Below are 17,340 nucleotides of genomic sequence, written 5' to 3'. Positions count from 1 at the left end.
TTTGTATTAATTTTTTGTAACATTAAACAGAAAAAAATGTCTATGTCTAAGAAATTTACTCCCAAATCTGAAAAAAAAACACACTTGATTTCGATTAGTTTCGGAATTCTTATTCTTTATTACAATATGTGAAGCTACTTCGATACAATTTACAAAAAAACACACATTGACAATTTAAAAAGCAAATGCATACACAAAAATTCAACTAGCTTCTCTCATTCATTTTCGAACAAAACTCGCAAAAGTAAAAAAAAAATACGACTATCCGATTGTTGGATTATTTACATGCTGATTGAGTCAACAAAAAATAAAATGCTTTACTTTGTTCTCCAAAATAATATTCATGCCATCAAAACTGTGTGCGGCTTCGAAGTATGACTACCAGTGAAATTACTAATAATTTCAAGAAATTCGGTGCAAAACTATCGGCGGCTGTGTTGCATAAGTCGCCTTGGCAGAAACACATGTAGACTTTTTTGTAATTGTACACGGTGTGTGCACATCGATCCTCTGAATCGGATGGCCCTCGTTGCACACACATTCGTTGTGTTGCCATATCGTAATCTAAAAATTTTGAGTGAAATTTTAGTAAATTTGCACAAAAACCTAACTGAACCACCATTCAAAGTGTCCACTTACCATCATCTCTCAGTGTGCCTTGGCTTTCGATGACTTTGCCGCACCATCCAGATGCACACGGTATGGCGGTGATTCCGTGCTCATTTTCAATTTGAGTGACATTAAATTTGAATGGATCTTTACAGCTGCCGAGCTCACCACGCGAACGACATTGGTAACATCTTCTCAAGGCACCTAAAACAAACACAAAAAAATTCAAGTGAACCAGTTATGACATTTGATGCATATACCAACAACAACAACAATAAAACGAGTCAGTGCGATGACTAATAATAGTGGCCGAACGAGTCAAAGAAATCGCTCTTTATGTCTCTAAATTTGGCATTAAAAAACACTTTAATTGTTCATAAATAATTTAGAGCCACTTTTAAATCGTATCGCATTCAATCTGAACGATGCACAAAAGATTTCAATGCTTAAAATTCGTGTTTCCATTTCACAATGTGCATCATTTTTTCGATCGTTTCACTCACCTTCAGTAATATCTAAACTAATAACAAATATCACAGCACTTAAATAAATAAATTTTGTTATCATTTTTGAACCAATTCCAATGCTTCATTTATTATTACGAGAATGTGTCCGAAAAAAATTGCAACAAAAACCGAAGAACACACAAACACTTGTTTCTCTTTCACTCGCTCGCTATTGAAATACGAATTACAATTTTATGTTGTGCAGCATAGAAATTCGTATTTACACTATAAGCGAAATGTACATTATTTCGACGTTTTCGAGTGGCTTTTCCATACCAAGATGAATAGATTTACGTGCATACGCACACCATCAAATTTGTGTAAGACAAACAACAACAGAAAAACAACAATCCACAGTTCTCCATTGAAAGCGAACCATTCCAACAACACACCAATACCATTTTGTACATTTATATTCAGTTTTTTTTTCGGTTTAAGTTGTGCGCTCATTCATTCACTTCAGATGTGTTGTGAGTGTGTGTTTGTGTCTTTCTCTTTCTTCTGATCGCTGCTTCTCAGTCGTTGCTTATGTTTTTTTCTTCTTCTTCTTCTTTTATTTTGTGTCGGTTTTGCTTTCGCTGTTCGCATATCCATGCAGATTCGATTGAGCCGAAAGCAAGATAGCTTGAATAAGTGGTTTCTCGTCGATTCGCCGTCGTCGTCGTCGTCCACGCTGTGGTAAAACGTAGTGTACACTCTATTTCATGTTATAAGTTATAACTTATAACAGACAGCGAAAATAAGAAATGTAGCAAGAGAAGTAACAAAAAATCGACAGCCACACAATCGGTTGACGGTGTGGGAATGGATTCGCATACATCTATCGGTCAAATATTCAAAGTTACCAAGAATCGTGTTGGATTTGTTGAAATGTCAAATGGACCATGTTTGTATGACCGGAAATTTGACTTTTTATCTCTTAACAGGGTTGATGCATGCATGTGTTTTTCTTATTCAGATTTTCTTCACCTTCTATCGTTGAGATTTTCTCGGTCTGAATTCAATTCATATTTTCTTCATGCGACTTGACTGGAAACAAAAAGGCGTATTTGGGCCATTTTCAATTGAAGTATGCAAATATGATATATTGCAATATTTTGGATACTCCATTTGAAAACAATTTGGTTTTGAACGAGAAAAATTCCCTTGAACATCGAAACAAAAGACACTAAGAACATAAAAGAGATACGTTTTCTTGTTAACATATACACAATTTTTTTTATATATATTTTTTTCTTCTGTTGGGCACTGAACACAAATTTGGAAAGCTAATAGCTTGTTTTGTTTTCCTATACATATGATTGAGTAAAGAGAATATTGGAATATTGTAAATGGCTTATGAATACAGAGTAAATTCAATATGAATGTCTTAAAACTAGATAATAAATCGTTTGAGCTATATGACTGTGTCGTACAAATGTCGTTTGTAAAAAGTACATCAAATGTATGGCTAAAATGCCATATGTCTGGTAAGTTTTGTTCTGTTTTGCGCAAAATTATTTCATTATGTGTTCTAATTGCGAAGGAACATCAATTTTGTGTGTAATTCGTTGATCATAATTTTCAAAATGATATTCCTTTGTTTGTCTTGCTCATCGAAAATGTCAAATTTTCGTTTATCGGCAACGGCCTCGTACAATTCGTTCAACAAATATAGCTTACGAGCCAACAATGTGTCCTGAACATGGCATGCCTCGGTGATGTAGCTCTCTGTGATATGAAAAAAAAACACGACAAAAATGACCAAAATAATCGGTTAGAACCCATGCTACATGTATTTTATACATATGGTTCAGTGCACTTACCCAGTGTAATTTTGCGTTTCGTTCGAGTGTCAAACCGATTATTATTGGAATCATCATTGGTCTGTGGTAGAGGCGGAGGTGGTGGCCGAAGCTTCCTAATTGGCTGTCCCACTTTCACGATCTTTTTAACTGGCCGCTGTACAGAAAGCGATTTTCGTATCGAAACTGGCCGATGTACCTTGCCATTTTGTTGCTTCGCTGGAATCAGCGCAAATAAACTTAGAAATTCTCGTTGATCAAAACAGTCAACGCTTGTCTTTATACAATTGTTAATATTTGTGCGCAATTCGTTATCGGCTTGTTTGATTTGTTGAACTTGTAATTTTTGCCATCGACTATTTGACCGTAGACTACGCGACATCATTTGATAGAAGAAATAAAATGTGCGTTACATTGAACGAAAAGAAAAGAAGAAAAAAAACACAACGAGTATGCGATGCAGCGCAGTCGACAGCGAGAACAAGAATAAAATTGACACTTGTATTGATGTGGCATTGTACACAAAGCACGCATAGAGAACCCATAGGATAACGGTGCTATGGTATTTACATATTGTTCAGTCAGTGGTTGAATGTGAAGCATTGGACGAAACATTTGTGGAACATCAACAACGAAAATGTAAGTGAACGGAATAGCGCGCCGCCTGTGGAATTTTAGAACGTTCGCACAAAAATATTTACACATAATTTTTCGGTATATAAACAGTGCCGAATGTTTATCGATAACATCGAATCGATTCCAAAAACTGTAAGTAACGACGCAAGCGAAAAATGATGTAATGGAGAAATTGAAACATTGACGATGATAAAATTGTGTCCACTTAAAATGATCAAATTTCTGAATAATGAAGCAGAGTTCTCCCTTCTATTCATAACTGAAAGCCGAGCATGTTCTATTTTTGGTTTTCAATATCTAAATAAACATCCCAAACTGTAAATTTGTGCGGTTGCGATAGGCACCAACAAACCACATTACCGCTCGACTTCGTGTCGGTGCATGTCACCCATTGGCGAAACGACAAACACTCACAAATGTGACCGAACGAAAAACAAAAGCAGCGGCAGTTCAATTATAGCTTCTCATAGTGACGGTTTGTTGTCTGTGCGAGCATTCTTGTGCAGAACAATAGCAATAGTTTCATGGTATTGTGTAATTAGTTCAGTGGATTGTGTCAAAGATGAATTTCGAGTTCGAGATCCCGCGGAATAATAAAGAGCTCTTGACAGATGCCAATTGTAGCAATTATTTTGTGAAACAAATCTATGATGCGGCTGAAATACCAAAAGAACTTCAACGTATGTTCTGAATCACACAATTGTTGTTATTTTTACCGTTCAGTGCATTTCAAAGTTCAAGTTTATCATATTAAAAAGAAAATAAATTCATAATTATTCCGATTTCGGTTTTATTTTTCAGTTGCACGTCAAGCCTTCAAAGCCGGTGATGCATTCTACATATTTGATCATTTCGACACATTTTTCTCTGTTACCGAAAATGCAGACAAGCTATCGATTGACCATTTGAATCAAACAGTGGATCTGTTGTATCGAACAACGGAAAAACTTGGTGCAATGCTCGACAGTTATCTGAAGCAAGACCAATTGGATCGACAAATGGATTTTCTTAATCTCACAAAAATGGTGATGTACTTGCTGGTGAGCACTATTCGTGCAGTTGATCTGTTTGTGAAGAATAATTCGATTCAGGCGAAAAGTGGCCGTAAAAACAAAAAGAACACCAATGATTCGATGCCAGCATTTGTTCGATATGAGGAAAAACGCTATGATGTTCTGATTCAAATTTGCAACATAATGCAAATGTCAATTGATAAACTCTGGCCCATATCCATTGCTGAAGAGAATTTCGTGAAGTAAGTTTAGAGTATACGTCAGAAAATTTAGATCATTTCCATAAAAAAAAACTCCGGTTATTTTGATTTCTTTTTTGTCGAACACACACACTTCAGTTTGGTATGTGACTTGGCTTATCGTTCGCTGTCCCATCCATCGGCAAAAGAAAAACGGGTCAACGATGTGGTGTTCCAAATTCTTGGCAACGCTATCAAACAATATCGTCATGGCAACGCCTTCCCAATTCAAATCGTTGAGATTATGGAACGTGAAGAATCGACTGTTGTTCCCATCGCCCATGGTGTTCGGTATTTAAACGATGAGTTCGGAATTACCACCGTAATGATTAAGCTGTTACGCGAATTAATCGAGAAGGTGAATGTGAATCCAGCGGCACAGGCCACATCGAAACATTTGAGCTTATTCATAGCCGAGGTGGGAGAGATTTCGATGGATTTATCATTGCAATGCTTGGAAATGGCACAAGACCTACTTAATTTGGAGGTAAGTGGGACTATTTTAAGCAGCAGCCAATAATGATATCCTCACGTAGGATTTGAGGACTGAAAAATACGATAATTCTAACTAATTCGGGATATTATAAATACAATTGTTTTTATTCCACTTGTAATCATAGCCGTATGCCGTTAGAATCAGCTTATTCGGTGTCATAAGCACAGTTATCATCAAACACCTAAGTGGTGAAGAGCTCGACGACGAACAAAAAGCGCTGCGCGACGAATGTTTGGACGATTTATTAACACACATGAATGACATCAGCAGTTATGTGCGATCAAAAGTGTTGCAAATTTGGAATGACTTGAAAAATCGAAATGCAGTGCCGTTAGATTGGATACTTCGGATTGTGACACGAGCCATCGAACGTCTGCACGATAAAACGGCGACCGTACGCAAGAATGCAATCACTTTGCTGCGATCATTTTTGGAATCAAATCCATTTGCATCAAAGGTAAGAAAAGGTTACGAGTGAAAGATCTTTCGAAAAACCAATCCATCAATTGAATCAAACGTTAAAATACAGCTTCATGTGTTCGAACTAGAAATTCGCTCATCACATTTTTTGTCTCTTTATTTTTCAGTTGCAAATGGAAAAGATTCAACAGAAATTGGAGGAGGAGACCAACAAAATGAATCTCATCCAAGAGAAACGAAGGAGACAAGAACGTACCAAACACGATACACAAGCAGATTTTATGCATCGCTGTAAGCCAGAACTGGAACAGATTCTGATGAGTATTCTGAGCGATGAAAAACGAACGGAATCGTTGATTGCAAATGCAAAATTTGACGAGGCCGAACCACAGCAACGAGTTCAGAAAATCCGGCAATTTTTGAACAATGGACAATTCCTCGATGTAGCGCCATACATAATCCAACTAGATGCATTAGTTGGACATTATGAGAAATGGAAGCCGTTACGCGTTGTCGAACAAGTCATCTATTTCGTCATGTTGCTCCAATCGTATTTATTCGATGACTATGTGGGTGAAACGTTAGCTTCTTGTTGACTATTTTTCGTTATTTTTCAAATAAAAACTAAAAATTAATTCTTTAAATTGTTTAGGAAGATAAGCTCAATCAACAAGCGACCATTTTGGGTTTCCTGAAAGATGCATTGACATTTTCAGAGACTGTGGCAAATGCTGTGCCGAAAATCGAAGAAATGTTGATGTCAACCACAATTACAGATGTTCTGGAAGCCATTGAATTCTTCAAAACCGGTTACTTGTTCAACATCAACGGAACGGAGAACGGGATGCGAATGATGCTTCGATTACTCTACACCCACACGGGTCAAGACAAAAACGATAAAGTCGAAGCAGTCTTGAAAGCATATCACAGCATTCTGTTCGGCACAGATGCAACTGGAAGGTATGATTGTAATCTAAAGAGTTTTCTGTATCGAAAAATGATTGTCAATTTTGGCGGCAAAAAATAACCGTGAAACCAACGGTAAGAATCAAACTCTAATTACTTCATTTTGAATTTCAAACAGAACGCATTCGCATAAAGTCGTTGATAACCTGTGCGAATTCTTGCAACACATTTCAACTGGCGAATACACAGCTTTCGGACTCATGATTAAGCACTGGGTACTTTCCGATGATATCAATGTCAACATCGTGAATGTACTTTTCGAACGATTTACGCTGAAACAGCCAGAAACTTCGAGCAATTCGGCCAGATGCTGTATGGAATTACTGATTTTGATCTCAAGGTAAGCTTATTTGAACCCGTGAGCATAAAAACGACTTATTAAACAATCGCCGAACAAAACGATACAAGAAAAAACTACCAAACAAAACACACGTTAAAAACGTAACACAGCAGGACGGTACCGTTCAAAACGAAACTCCGCTGTGCTACACATTACCGCTGTGGTACGTTTTGTTCGGTAGTTTTTTCTTGTATCGTTTTGTTCGGCGATTGTTTAATAAGTCATTTTTATGCTCACGGGTTCATTTCTTCTCTTTAGAACAATTGAATTGTTCATATCCACAGTTTCGTAGGGAAAAAACGCAATCAATTTTAATCAATTAATATTGGTTCAAACGGTAATCATATATTTCTATATTGCGCCAATGCGTATTGATATCTGTTGTTCTACCAAATTGCAACTCAGACTAAATTAAATAGATTTTCGTTGAAGTTTCAGTTCCCACGCAGACTTTTGCGTTGAAGTATACTCGATTTCTTGAGTGTGTACACTGTACACTGAATTAAAGCAACACGTGGATCTTAAATATCTGAATTTATACCAATCTCCTGCGTCCATATAAAAAAAAACCCTCCAAACATCATAATTCTATCATTTCATTTTGTTTCAGTGCCAAGCCAGTTGTTGCTCATAGCAACAAAAAGCTCATCATCGATATAATCAACAGTCGGCGAATTCTCGAAGACCCGCCTATTTTCGCGGGCTGTTTACAATTGCTGATGAACAGCGTTCAGCCAATGGCAGTGGGTGATAAAGCGAATAAATTCATTGGCTATTACAAACGCCTCGATGATGACGACATTTCCGACAGCATAATCAACAATTTCAAACAGTTTTTCTTCTATCCAAAACTGCCCGACTTCGAATCAATTGCATCGCAATCGATCGACTTTTTGTACAAAATGTGCTCGGCTCCGGATCTGTTATGCCAGGAAATCATTCGTGACGTTTGTAAAAAGTTGAATGAAATATCACAGAAGCGCAAGCAGCAGACGTTGGATTCGAATGGCTCGGGATCATCACAAGTGACCGAATTACACATTCCAAAATATTTATTACCGCGGGTAATTTTTATTTTTGGTTACATTGCCACAAAAGAGCTAGTTTATCTACACGATGATGTCTACCAAAACGTCAAATATCGCGAAGAGCTGAGAAAACAGAAGAAAAATGAAAACCAAACAACCTTGGATGGAACAATGGATCGATCACTCAAACGATTGGCATCAGCAAATACATCCGTTGTCGATCCAAATGATCCCGATAGCACATACATGGGCGCCACGGCTGAAGATCATTTGGCTGAAATGATCAACAACATATGTGAAAATCAATTGATTGGATCTGCCGATAGTGTATTGCATCATTTTGTACCAGTTTTGATTGAAATCCTAAGTCAACCAGCAAAATACTCCGAGAATTATGTACAGCGCGCGGCTGTTTTGGCACTAATGCGATTCATGGCGGTTTCGGGTAGACTTTGTGCCGATCGAATTGGATTTTTGATGAATATTTTGCGGAAAAGCACAAGTGCTTCCATGAAATGTAACATCATCATTGGATTGGCTGATTTAACGAGTCGATATCCAAACACAATCGAACCATGGATCCCGAACTTCTTTGTTTTGTTATTCGAAAACGATGATACCGTTCGATTGACTACCTTGAAAATGCTGTCGTACGTGATTTTGCAGGCAATTATTCGAGTTACGGGTCAAGTTTCAGAAATAGCCGTTTGCATCGTCGATGAAAATATCGAAATTCAAATTACAGCAAAGGAATTTTTCCGTCAATTGGTCGGGTGTAAGGAACAGGAATACTACAAAGTGATCCCAGATATCGTATCGCGATTAAGTTCGAATGATTCAGCTATGCTCGAAGACAAATTCCGCGTCGTTATGAAATATTTGTTCGAACTGATCCACAAAGATCGACCAGCTGAAAATCTAGTCGAGAAGCTGTGCAGCCGCTACCGAAACACAAATACCGAACGTCAATGGCGGGATATCAGCTTTTGCTTATCTCTACTCAGTCCGACGGAGAAAACCATGAAGCGGCTCATTGACAATCTGCCAAATTACAAGGATAAAATGCAGTACGATGAGATTTATGATTGCTTCAAAACAATCATTTCAAATGCAAACAAACAAATCATGAAACCAGGTTTAAAGGATTTGGCCAAGGAATTCGAGACAAAACTTGATAAATGCCTTGAGGCGACACAGAACAACGAATCCATCGATGTTTCTCTTTGCATGATTGACACAGAAAATGTTTCATCGGCAAACAAATCAAAGAACAAGACGGTAAACACGCGGAAGAAGGCGGTTAATTCGAGGAAGAATAAACGAGCACCATCCCGTACCTGGAGCTCCGATGAGATGGACGATGAGATGGAAGAAAATATTCCACCACGACGAGGACGCAAACGAAAGTAGAAAGTAAATTTTTGAATTGAATTCAAACGCCATTTTCGACAAAACGTAAATTCACTGACATTTTCAATCTGAAAGTTGAACATTTTCTCTTGGATACGCTAATGAGCGTAGAGCAATCATATATTACATAGATAATATACATTGACCATGATACGAGAAAAAAAATCATGTAAAATCCACTTCATTGACGATAAATAATGATTAAAAATAAAGATTAACCAAAAAGACCAGAAAAAAATATGTTCAATTTTAAATTTCGAACAGCTCAAAAATCTACTACGAAGCTCGGCTAAAAATTCGAAGTGCAGAACATATAAAAGGTTTGTTGGTTCAACTTTCAAAGTTTGTACCGTTGAAGGGTTTCAAACATAGGTTTCATTAAATTCATTCGGTTATAAAAATAAAATTAAACAAATGATGTCGGTGCGATTAAATCGACATAATTTTTTTAATTAAAAATCCAAAATTGATTTTTATTTATTTTTGCAATTGATTTATGCACTTGAAAACCCCATTTTCAATGCGGAATCGCCTTATCTTTTAACGATATCGGTGAATTCAAATTTGAAAGCCTTCAGATGGTCGACATCAGCGCCACGTTTGAGCCAACTGTTTGACAGATGATGCTATATATTGCACCAACCAAACAAAAGTAAGGAATCTTCGAACATTAAAATGCAAGCGCATAGCATTTGAACGAAGCAGCTGATGTTAACGGTTGTTCGAACAGTGAAGCCCATTAAATTTGTGCATTTTGTGAATCAATAAATAGAATTTAGCGTATGAACGTGTAATTCACACCGATTTTCAGTTAGATTTTGGTAGAATTGTTGGGTGTGGATACACAATCATGGAATTTTCATTCAAGCTACCGCGAAACAATAAGGAGCTGCTTGAGGATGAGGATGGTTCAAATTACTTTGTGAAACAAGTTTATAATGCCAACGAAATACCGACGCATCTTCGAGGTAAAACCAAATTTAGTTTAATTCATAAGAAGAACGGTTAACTAAAAACAAATCCTCTGTTGTTCTCTCTATAGCTGCTCATCAAGCACTTCAACAAAGCGATGCTTTCTACATGTTTGACCATTTCGATACATTTTTCTCGGTGATTGAAAATGTACAACAGCTGCAGATCAGTAATCTGGTTCGTGCCGTCGATCTGCTGTATCGTACCACCGAAAGTCTTGGCCAAATGCTTGATACCTATTTGAAACAAGAGCAATTGGATCGACAAAATGATTTTCTCAATCTCATCAAAATGGTCATGTATCCGCTGGTGAGCACCGTTCGAGTGGTTGATGTGTTTGTGAAAAACCATATGACACAGCCCAATACAGCAGGCGGTCGAAAGAATAAGAAAAACACCGATGATTCGTTGCCACATTTCATCAACTATGAAGCGAAACGATACGATATTCTCATTCAAGTTTGTAACATCATGCAGTTGCCGATTGAAAAACTGTGGAACATGTCAATTATTGATCAGGATTTTGTCAAGTGAGTTGATGCCGTGTGCATTGATGTTTGCAGGTATTTTAATTCAATCTCTTCTCAAAAATAGTTTACTGTGTGGATTGGCCTATCGATCACTGACGCATCCATCGACGAAAGAGAAACGGGTCAATGATGCAGTATTTCAAATTCTTGGCACCGCTATCAAACAGTACAGTCATGGTATTGCTTTTCCCGTGCAAATTGTCGAGATAATGGATCGCGAAGAATCGGCTGTTGTGCCCATCGCTCGTGGTGTCCGGTATTTGAACGATGAATTTGGTATCACATCGGTGTTGAGCAATCTGCTGAAGGAACTAATCGACAAAGTGAATGTGAATCCAGCGTCACAGACCACATCGAAGCATTTAAGCATGTTCATCACGGAAATTGGTGAAAATTCACCAGAACTGTCAGTACAATGCTTGGAAATGGCACAAGATCTACTGAATTTGGAGGTAAGCCACATTGAATATTCAACTGTTTGTTTGGAATAAGTTCATTGAAGTTCAAAGTTCACAAGTTAATTGATGTTTAAATGAATGTGTAATCCATTTGCGAAAATTGTATGTTTTTCCATCAGCCATATGCGGTTCGAAACAGTTTATTTGGCGTCATGAATATCGTCATTATAAATCATCTAAGCGGCGAAGATTTAAATGATGAGCAAAAGCAACTCCGTGATGAATGTTTAGAAGATCTATGGAATCATATGAACGACATAAGCAGTTACGTACGATCCAAAGTCCTTCACATTTGGAATGAGTTGAAAACCAGAGATGCTGTCCCATTGGCTTGGATACTTCGTATCGTCAAAAGGGCCATTGAACGTCTTGACGACAAAACGGCGACCGTACGCAAGAATGCAATCACTTTGCTGCGATCATTTTTGGAATCGAATCCATTTTCTGCAAAGGTAAGCATACGCCAAGCACTTTGGTGACGATATATCCCATCACTTATTTCATTTCCATTCACTGTATTCTATTTAATCGGTGACTTTTCCTACCTCACTTGCGACGTGTAGCTCCCACTAGAAGAAGTGGAAGATAAATTGAACCGAGAAACCGAAAAATCTCGCATAATCCGTGAAAAACAAATAGAACAAGAACGAACGCAGCAGGAAGTGATCGCCGACTTCCGAGATCGTTGCGTACCAGCTCTCGAGCCACTGTTGAAGGAAATTTTGGACGAAGAACAGAATCGAATTGATGATGTGCCGACAAATGGTATTGACACCGATGAAACGTCCGAGCAACGTGTGCAAAAAATTCGAGATTTACTTAAGCGCGGCGAATTTGAAACGGTAGCCCGCTATATCTTTGTGTTGGATGAATGCAACAAGGAAACCCGAAATCAATTGCCGATCCAAGAACAAATTTTGTACTTTAGCGTGTTGCTGAATTCATACCTGTTCGATGATTTTGTAAGTGATTTTCGATTTTCGATCGAGAAAACAGTTGAATAAATTAGATTTTTTCTTGTGTTTAGCAAAGCGAACTGGAAAAACAGGATGGCATCATCGGTTTTTTACAAGATGCACTGGAATTTTCAAAAGCAATGGCTGGATCAGTGCCAAAGCTAGAGGAAATGCTGATGTCCAACACCAACTCAGATGTTCTGGAAGCCATTGAATTTTTCAAAACTGGCTATTTGTTCAATATCAAGGGTACAGAGGTTGGAATGAGATTTATGCTTCGATTGCTCTACGTCAATCCTCAGGGTCAGGAGAAAAATGAAAAGGGTGAAGCTGTCATTAAAGCATATCATACGGTTCTGTTTGGTACGGACGCCACTGGAAGGTAAATTGAGGCGTTTTTTTTTACTATAAATCGACGATATTCGTTATGATTACATTTATCTTGACGTTCTAATGCTGTTGATTGTTTCACACAGAGCACATCATCTGAAAGTTGTTGACAATCTGTACAATTTCCTTCAACACATCTCGACTGGAGAGTACACGGCATTCGAATTGATGATCAAGCACTGGGTGCTTTCAGATGAGATCAACATAAATATCATCAATGTAATGTTTGAAAGATTCACACTGAAACTGCCAGAGACTTCGAATAACTATGCCAGATGCTGTATGGAACTGTTGATATTGGTCTCAAAGTAAGTCGTTTTAGTTCATAAGAAAGTATTTGCGAAAAAATGACAAAATTGATGGAAAATTTTGAAAATAATAAAGAAGCAAGTTGAAAAAATGGAGAAAATTGGAAAAGTTCTATTGAATTTGGATTTAGCCAAGTTAGATTTCAAATCAAGTTTAATTTGTGCCACTGTAAACTAATCCGAATTGCATTTTGTTTCAGTGCCAAGCCTGCAGTTGCTCACAACAACAAGAAGCTAATCATCGACATTATAAACAGTCAACGAGTTGTACAGGATCCTCGTATTTTTGCCGGTTGTCTGCAGTTGCTAATGAACAGCATTCAGCCAACGTTGGAAAATGGCGAAAAAACACATAAACTCGGCGCCTACTATAAACGCTTCGACGACAAAGAAGTGGTCATTGACAGTATAATCAGTAGTTTCGAAAAATTCTTCTTCTACCCCAAACTGCCCGACTTCGAACTGATCACATCGCAAACCATCAACTTTTTGTACAAAATGTGTTCGGCTCCGGACTTGTTGTGCCAAGGCATAATTCATGATGTGTGCAAGAAATTGAATGAAATATCACAACGGCGATCCGAGCAAATGATGGATGTTTCAGAGAATGGTGTCGAATCATCACAAGTGACCGAAATGTACATTCCAAATTACTTGTTGCCACGTATCATATTCATTTTTGGTTACATTGCGGAAAAAGAGTTGGTCTATTTGGACAATGATATCTATTTGAATATAAAATATCGCGAGGAATTAAAGAAGGAAAAAAACGAGCAACGAAATACGCCCAACAAGAGAAAAACCATGAACTTGAATGCATCGGCCAGTGAGAGTCTAAAACGATTGTCCACCGTAAATACATCGAACGAACCACAAGAGCAAGATGAAGCGTATATGGGTGCAACGGCTGAAGATACACTGGCTGAAATTATCAATAATATTTGTGAAAATCAGTTGATTGGATCGGCCGATTGTTTACTTTATCATTTCCTTCCAATTTTAATCGAAATCCTAAGCCAACCTGCTAAATATCCAAATGCATACGTTCAACGTGCTTCCGTTCTTACTTTGATGCGATTCATGGTTGTGTCAGCCAATCTGTGTGCCGAACGAATCGCATTCCTGATGAATATCCTGAAGAAAACCAGAGACGCATCGATGAAGTGCAACATAGTTGTCGGTTTGGCTGATTTGACGGGCCGATTTGCAAACACAATCGAACCATGGATTCCAAATTTCTATACAACGCTACTCGAAACCGACGACACCGTACGATTGACTACATTGAAAATGTTGTCGTATGTGATTTTGCAGGGAATCATTCGAGTGACGGGTCAAATTGCCGATATAGCCACTTGCATTGTTGACGATAATGCGGAAATTCAATGCGCCGCCAAGGAATTCTTCCGGCGATTGGTCGAAAGTAAAGATCAAGAGTATTATAAAATCATGCCCGATATTGTGTCACGGTTGAGTCCAAACGATTTACCGCTTGCTGAAGATAAATTCCGTGCCTCCATGAAATACTTGCTGGAACTGATCCAAAAGGATCGACAAGTGGAGAGTCTGGTGGAGAAACTGTGTGGACGATTCCGAAATACAAACACCGAACGTCAATGGCGTGACATTGCCTATTGTTTATCACTGTTGAATCATTCAGAGAAAACAATGCGAAAACTCATCGATCACCTACCAAACTATAGAGATAAGGTTCAATACGATGAAATCTATGACTGCTTCAAGACCATCATTTCGAATGCCAACAAGCAGATTTCGAAACCAGAACTGAAAAATCTAGCTAAAGATCTAGATACCAAATTGACCGCATGCCTGCAAGTGAATGAAAATGGCAATGTAACCGTCGCTAACGGTGAGGTTAATGGTGGACAGGATGGTGATGATGTTCCAATGCCATCGGCCAGTCAACCTACTAAAAAAGATAAGAAGAAGGCTACGACAAAAGCGGCTAAACAAAAGAATAAAATAAATCGTTTTGCTCGCGCCGCCTTGAGCTCAGACGATGACGATGAAGATGATGATTTTGCGGAAAATTCACCACCACCAAAAGGTAAAGGCAGAGGCAAAAATCAAGCCGTCGCTTTGGATTCATCAACAGCATCGACTCGCAGTGTACGTGGTGGAAGAGGGCGAGCACAAGCAGCCAGTCAAAGTAGCGAAGACAGCGACGATGAACCACCAGCACAAACTCCAAAAGGACGACGGGGTCGAAGATAAACGCATTTTTCTACACAGCACATTTCACTCAGATTGTTTAATGTTTACATTTAATGGAAGTGTTTGTTTGATCATTTTCTCATCAGAAAGTACAATAAGCGGAATAGCATGAAATAAATTAAGTTTTGAATAAGAAAAAGTGAGGCGTTTAGTTTCATCTGTCTTGGATTTCAGGAATTAAGTCATATTTGGCATAATTACGACTTGACTGATCAGGGTAAGCTAGAACTTCAGTAAGTATCTTTGCTTGTGTTTCTCTGTACCTCTAATATGTAGAAGAACGAGCGGGAATAAGTGCCACATAAATCATGAAATAAAAACGCAAAATTGTGAATCACAAAAAAATGTATCAATATTTTGTTTTTGTTTCGTTTTTATTTTTCATATTCATTTCATTCAATACAAAATGTAAAACTGTGTAGTTTTCTTGTCCTGAAATAATTAATACTCTGTATAAAAACGTATATGTTTCATTGTTCATGTGGTTGTTTTCTTTTTCTTCTCAAGTTTGTGTTTACAAATGTATAAAAAAAAACAAAGCATAATTTTATTTTTATTTCATTTTTTTTATTATTTTTTTCTTCATATCTGTCTAGACTAAAAAAATATACAAAATCCAACTCATTACCAGTCTTAGCCATTTCGATTCCCATTATTTCTGTATTCATTCTCCTTTCGCACCATGCTTTTACTTGCTACAAATTCAAATTTTTTTGCTTAATTTACGATTTTTTTTGAAACTTTTTTTGTGAGTTTTTTTTATCTTTCTTTTGTTTGTTTATTAAGAATGCACAATCAATATATATGAGGGTGGTTAAATACAACAGCATTGAAGCTGAAGAAAAGAATATTAGTGTTTATGTTTTCATAATTTTTTTCTCTCAAATTTTCACAATTTTTTTTTTCTTCTTGTTATTCCAATACGCATTAACATATACAAAAATGTTTAATTACAAAGATTATTTTAATTCATAGTTTAATTGTGTGTGTGTGTGTGTGTTTTTGTTTATATCAAAAGAAATGAAAATAAAGGAAATTGCGATCAAGGTCGCTATAATAATACATATAACATTATATTGGATGCTAATGTGTGTTTTTGTTTTGTTTCAGTTAAGTTGTTGTTTTTTGTTTGTACTATTTTCTGAAAATGAAATGGTTATGTGGATGTGAGCAAAATAATGATGAACATAAAAAAGTAAAATTGAGTTGCTGCAATTGTCCGTCTGTAGTGTTTATTTATACAATGAGACAGATGCGACGGCAAATACCCGAAAAGTGTCTTCATCTCACTTTTTGATTCACTTTTTCGATTCTGCAGTTAAATATAGAAATCATGAAGCTAGTTACTATTATCCGAATAAAATACTGTATCGGCAAAGAACTGTCTGTTGACTTTCTACTGATGAAAACTCAATTTTTTGTGTCTGAGGTATTTGTTTTTTTCTTCTCTCTCGTTTCATTTTGTATTTTAATATTATAAAATGTCTTAAATGTTCGTTTCATGCGATTATTCTACGATTAATAAAAAGAAAAATTGATCCGAATCTCTTTTCTAAATCGAAGTCAACATATTTGTTTGTCTACTTAATTTGCATTATCATTTGTGGCAAACACAATGTTCCTGATTACGATGGAAGTGGACTGGTTTAGCATGGTTCAACAATTTTTTTTTTTTGCATTTCTAAACGCTTCTACTTCTCCTATTTCTTTCGCTCTATATGTTTTGACGATGTGTTCAGTTAGTAGTGATTATTTATTATTATTCATAAAAAAGAACGGCGTATGACTAGTTTTAATAATATAATAAACTTTTATTTATTTTTGACGTTATGCTTGCCATCTAAATCCATATAAAACATGTTTAAAGTTAATTCTAAGTGTTTTTTTTGAGTAGGTGATTTTTTTATTTAGTAGGTAAACCCATGTATAATTTGTGTTGTGATTTTTCATGGATTTAAAAATTTGGTTTTTTTTTCATTTGTTTTTTTTTTTCACCAAAATTGCTCGAGATCGAAAATTTTGTTCATATGTGTTAGTTATTTTT

At 36.9% G+C, this 17,340-nt stretch overlaps 4 protein-coding genes across 4 annotated transcripts; 2 read left to right on the top strand and 2 right to left on the bottom strand.

The window, feature by feature from the left end:
- Positions 1–88: 88 nt before the first annotated feature.
- Positions 89–1,509, bottom strand: LOC129565628 (uncharacterized). Its single transcript, XM_055440708.1, has 3 exons — positions 1,113–1,509; positions 640–813; positions 89–564 (listed from the first exon to the last, which is right to left on the bottom strand). The coding sequence occupies exons 1-3, from the start codon at positions 1,174–1,176 to the stop codon at positions 350–352; spliced, it is 453 nt and encodes a 150-aa protein (XP_055296683.1). The 5' UTR covers positions 1,177–1,509; the 3' UTR covers positions 89–349.
- Positions 1,510–2,305: 796 nt separating this feature from the next.
- On the bottom strand, positions 2,306–3,382 carry LOC129565627 (uncharacterized). Its single transcript, XM_055440707.1, has 2 exons — positions 2,921–3,382; positions 2,306–2,825 (listed from the first exon to the last, which is right to left on the bottom strand). The coding sequence occupies exons 1-2, from the start codon at positions 3,282–3,284 to the stop codon at positions 2,629–2,631; spliced, it is 561 nt and encodes a 186-aa protein (XP_055296682.1). The 5' UTR covers positions 3,285–3,382; the 3' UTR covers positions 2,306–2,628.
- On the top strand, positions 2,923–9,685 carry LOC129565626 (condensin complex subunit 1-like). Its single transcript, XM_055440705.1, has 8 exons — positions 2,923–4,215; positions 4,337–4,790; positions 4,887–5,274; positions 5,408–5,740; positions 5,871–6,272; positions 6,356–6,663; positions 6,788–7,009; positions 7,620–9,685. The coding sequence occupies exons 1-8, from the start codon at positions 4,098–4,100 to the stop codon at positions 9,445–9,447; spliced, it is 4,053 nt and encodes a 1,350-aa protein (XP_055296680.1). The 5' UTR covers positions 2,923–4,097; the 3' UTR covers positions 9,448–9,685.
- Positions 9,686–10,043: 358 nt separating this feature from the next.
- LOC129565624 (condensin complex subunit 1-like) lies at positions 10,044–15,435 on the top strand. The gene is made up of 8 exons (XM_055440703.1): positions 10,044–10,415; positions 10,490–10,949; positions 11,014–11,401; positions 11,527–11,859; positions 11,971–12,369; positions 12,435–12,745; positions 12,840–13,061; positions 13,262–15,435. The coding sequence occupies exons 1-8, from the start codon at positions 10,298–10,300 to the stop codon at positions 15,294–15,296; spliced, it is 4,266 nt and encodes a 1,421-aa protein (XP_055296678.1). The 5' UTR covers positions 10,044–10,297; the 3' UTR covers positions 15,297–15,435.
- Positions 15,436–17,340: the final 1,905 nt, after the last annotated feature.

Source organism: Sitodiplosis mosellana, unplaced genomic scaffold (genome assembly GCF_009176505.1).
Source record: "Sitodiplosis mosellana isolate CC-2019 unplaced genomic scaffold, AAFC_SMos_1.0 Smas_scaffold_3, whole genome shotgun sequence".
NCBI classification, from domain to species: Eukaryota; Metazoa; Arthropoda; class Insecta; order Diptera; family Cecidomyiidae; genus Sitodiplosis; species Sitodiplosis mosellana.
The sequence above is the reverse complement of the archived record's forward strand: the minus strand, read 5'-3'. Positions and strand labels throughout refer to the sequence as shown.

Bases quoted from the DNA above. Each gene is read 5' to 3' on its own strand.
- LOC129565626 (XM_055440705.1), top strand. From the start codon at position 4,098: ATGAATTTCGAGTTCGAGATCCCGCGGAATAATAAAGAGCTCTTGACA. The intron at 6,273-6,355 runs GTGGGTGAAACG...TAAATTGTTTAG, and splicing joins CGTATTTATTCGATGACTAT to GAAGATAAGCTCAATCAACA. The intron at 7,010-7,619 runs GTAAGCTTATTT...ATTTTGTTTCAG, and splicing joins TTACTGATTTTGATCTCAAG to TGCCAAGCCAGTTGTTGCTC.
- LOC129565628 (XM_055440708.1), bottom strand. From the start codon at position 1,176: ATGATAACAAAATTTATTTATTTAAGTGCTGTGATATTTGTTATTAGT. The intron at 814-1,112 runs GTGAGTGAAACG...TGTTTGTTTTAG, and splicing joins TAGTTTAGATATTACTGAAG to GTGCCTTGAGAAGATGTTAC. The intron at 565-639 runs GTAAGTGGACAC...CAAAATTTTTAG, and splicing joins AGGCACACTGAGAGATGATG to ATTACGATATGGCAACACAA.
- LOC129565624 (XM_055440703.1), top strand. From the start codon at position 10,298: ATGGAATTTTCATTCAAGCTACCGCGAAACAATAAGGAGCTGCTTGAG. The intron at 10,416-10,489 runs GTAAAACCAAAT...TTCTCTCTATAG, and splicing joins AATACCGACGCATCTTCGAG to CTGCTCATCAAGCACTTCAA. The intron at 12,370-12,434 runs GTAAGTGATTTT...TCTTGTGTTTAG, and splicing joins CATACCTGTTCGATGATTTT to CAAAGCGAACTGGAAAAACA.
- LOC129565627 (XM_055440707.1), bottom strand. From the start codon at position 3,284: ATGATGTCGCGTAGTCTACGGTCAAATAGTCGATGGCAAAAATTACAA. The intron at 2,826-2,920 runs GTAAGTGCACTG...TTCATATCACAG, and splicing joins GAAACGCAAAATTACACTGG to AGAGCTACATCACCGAGGCA.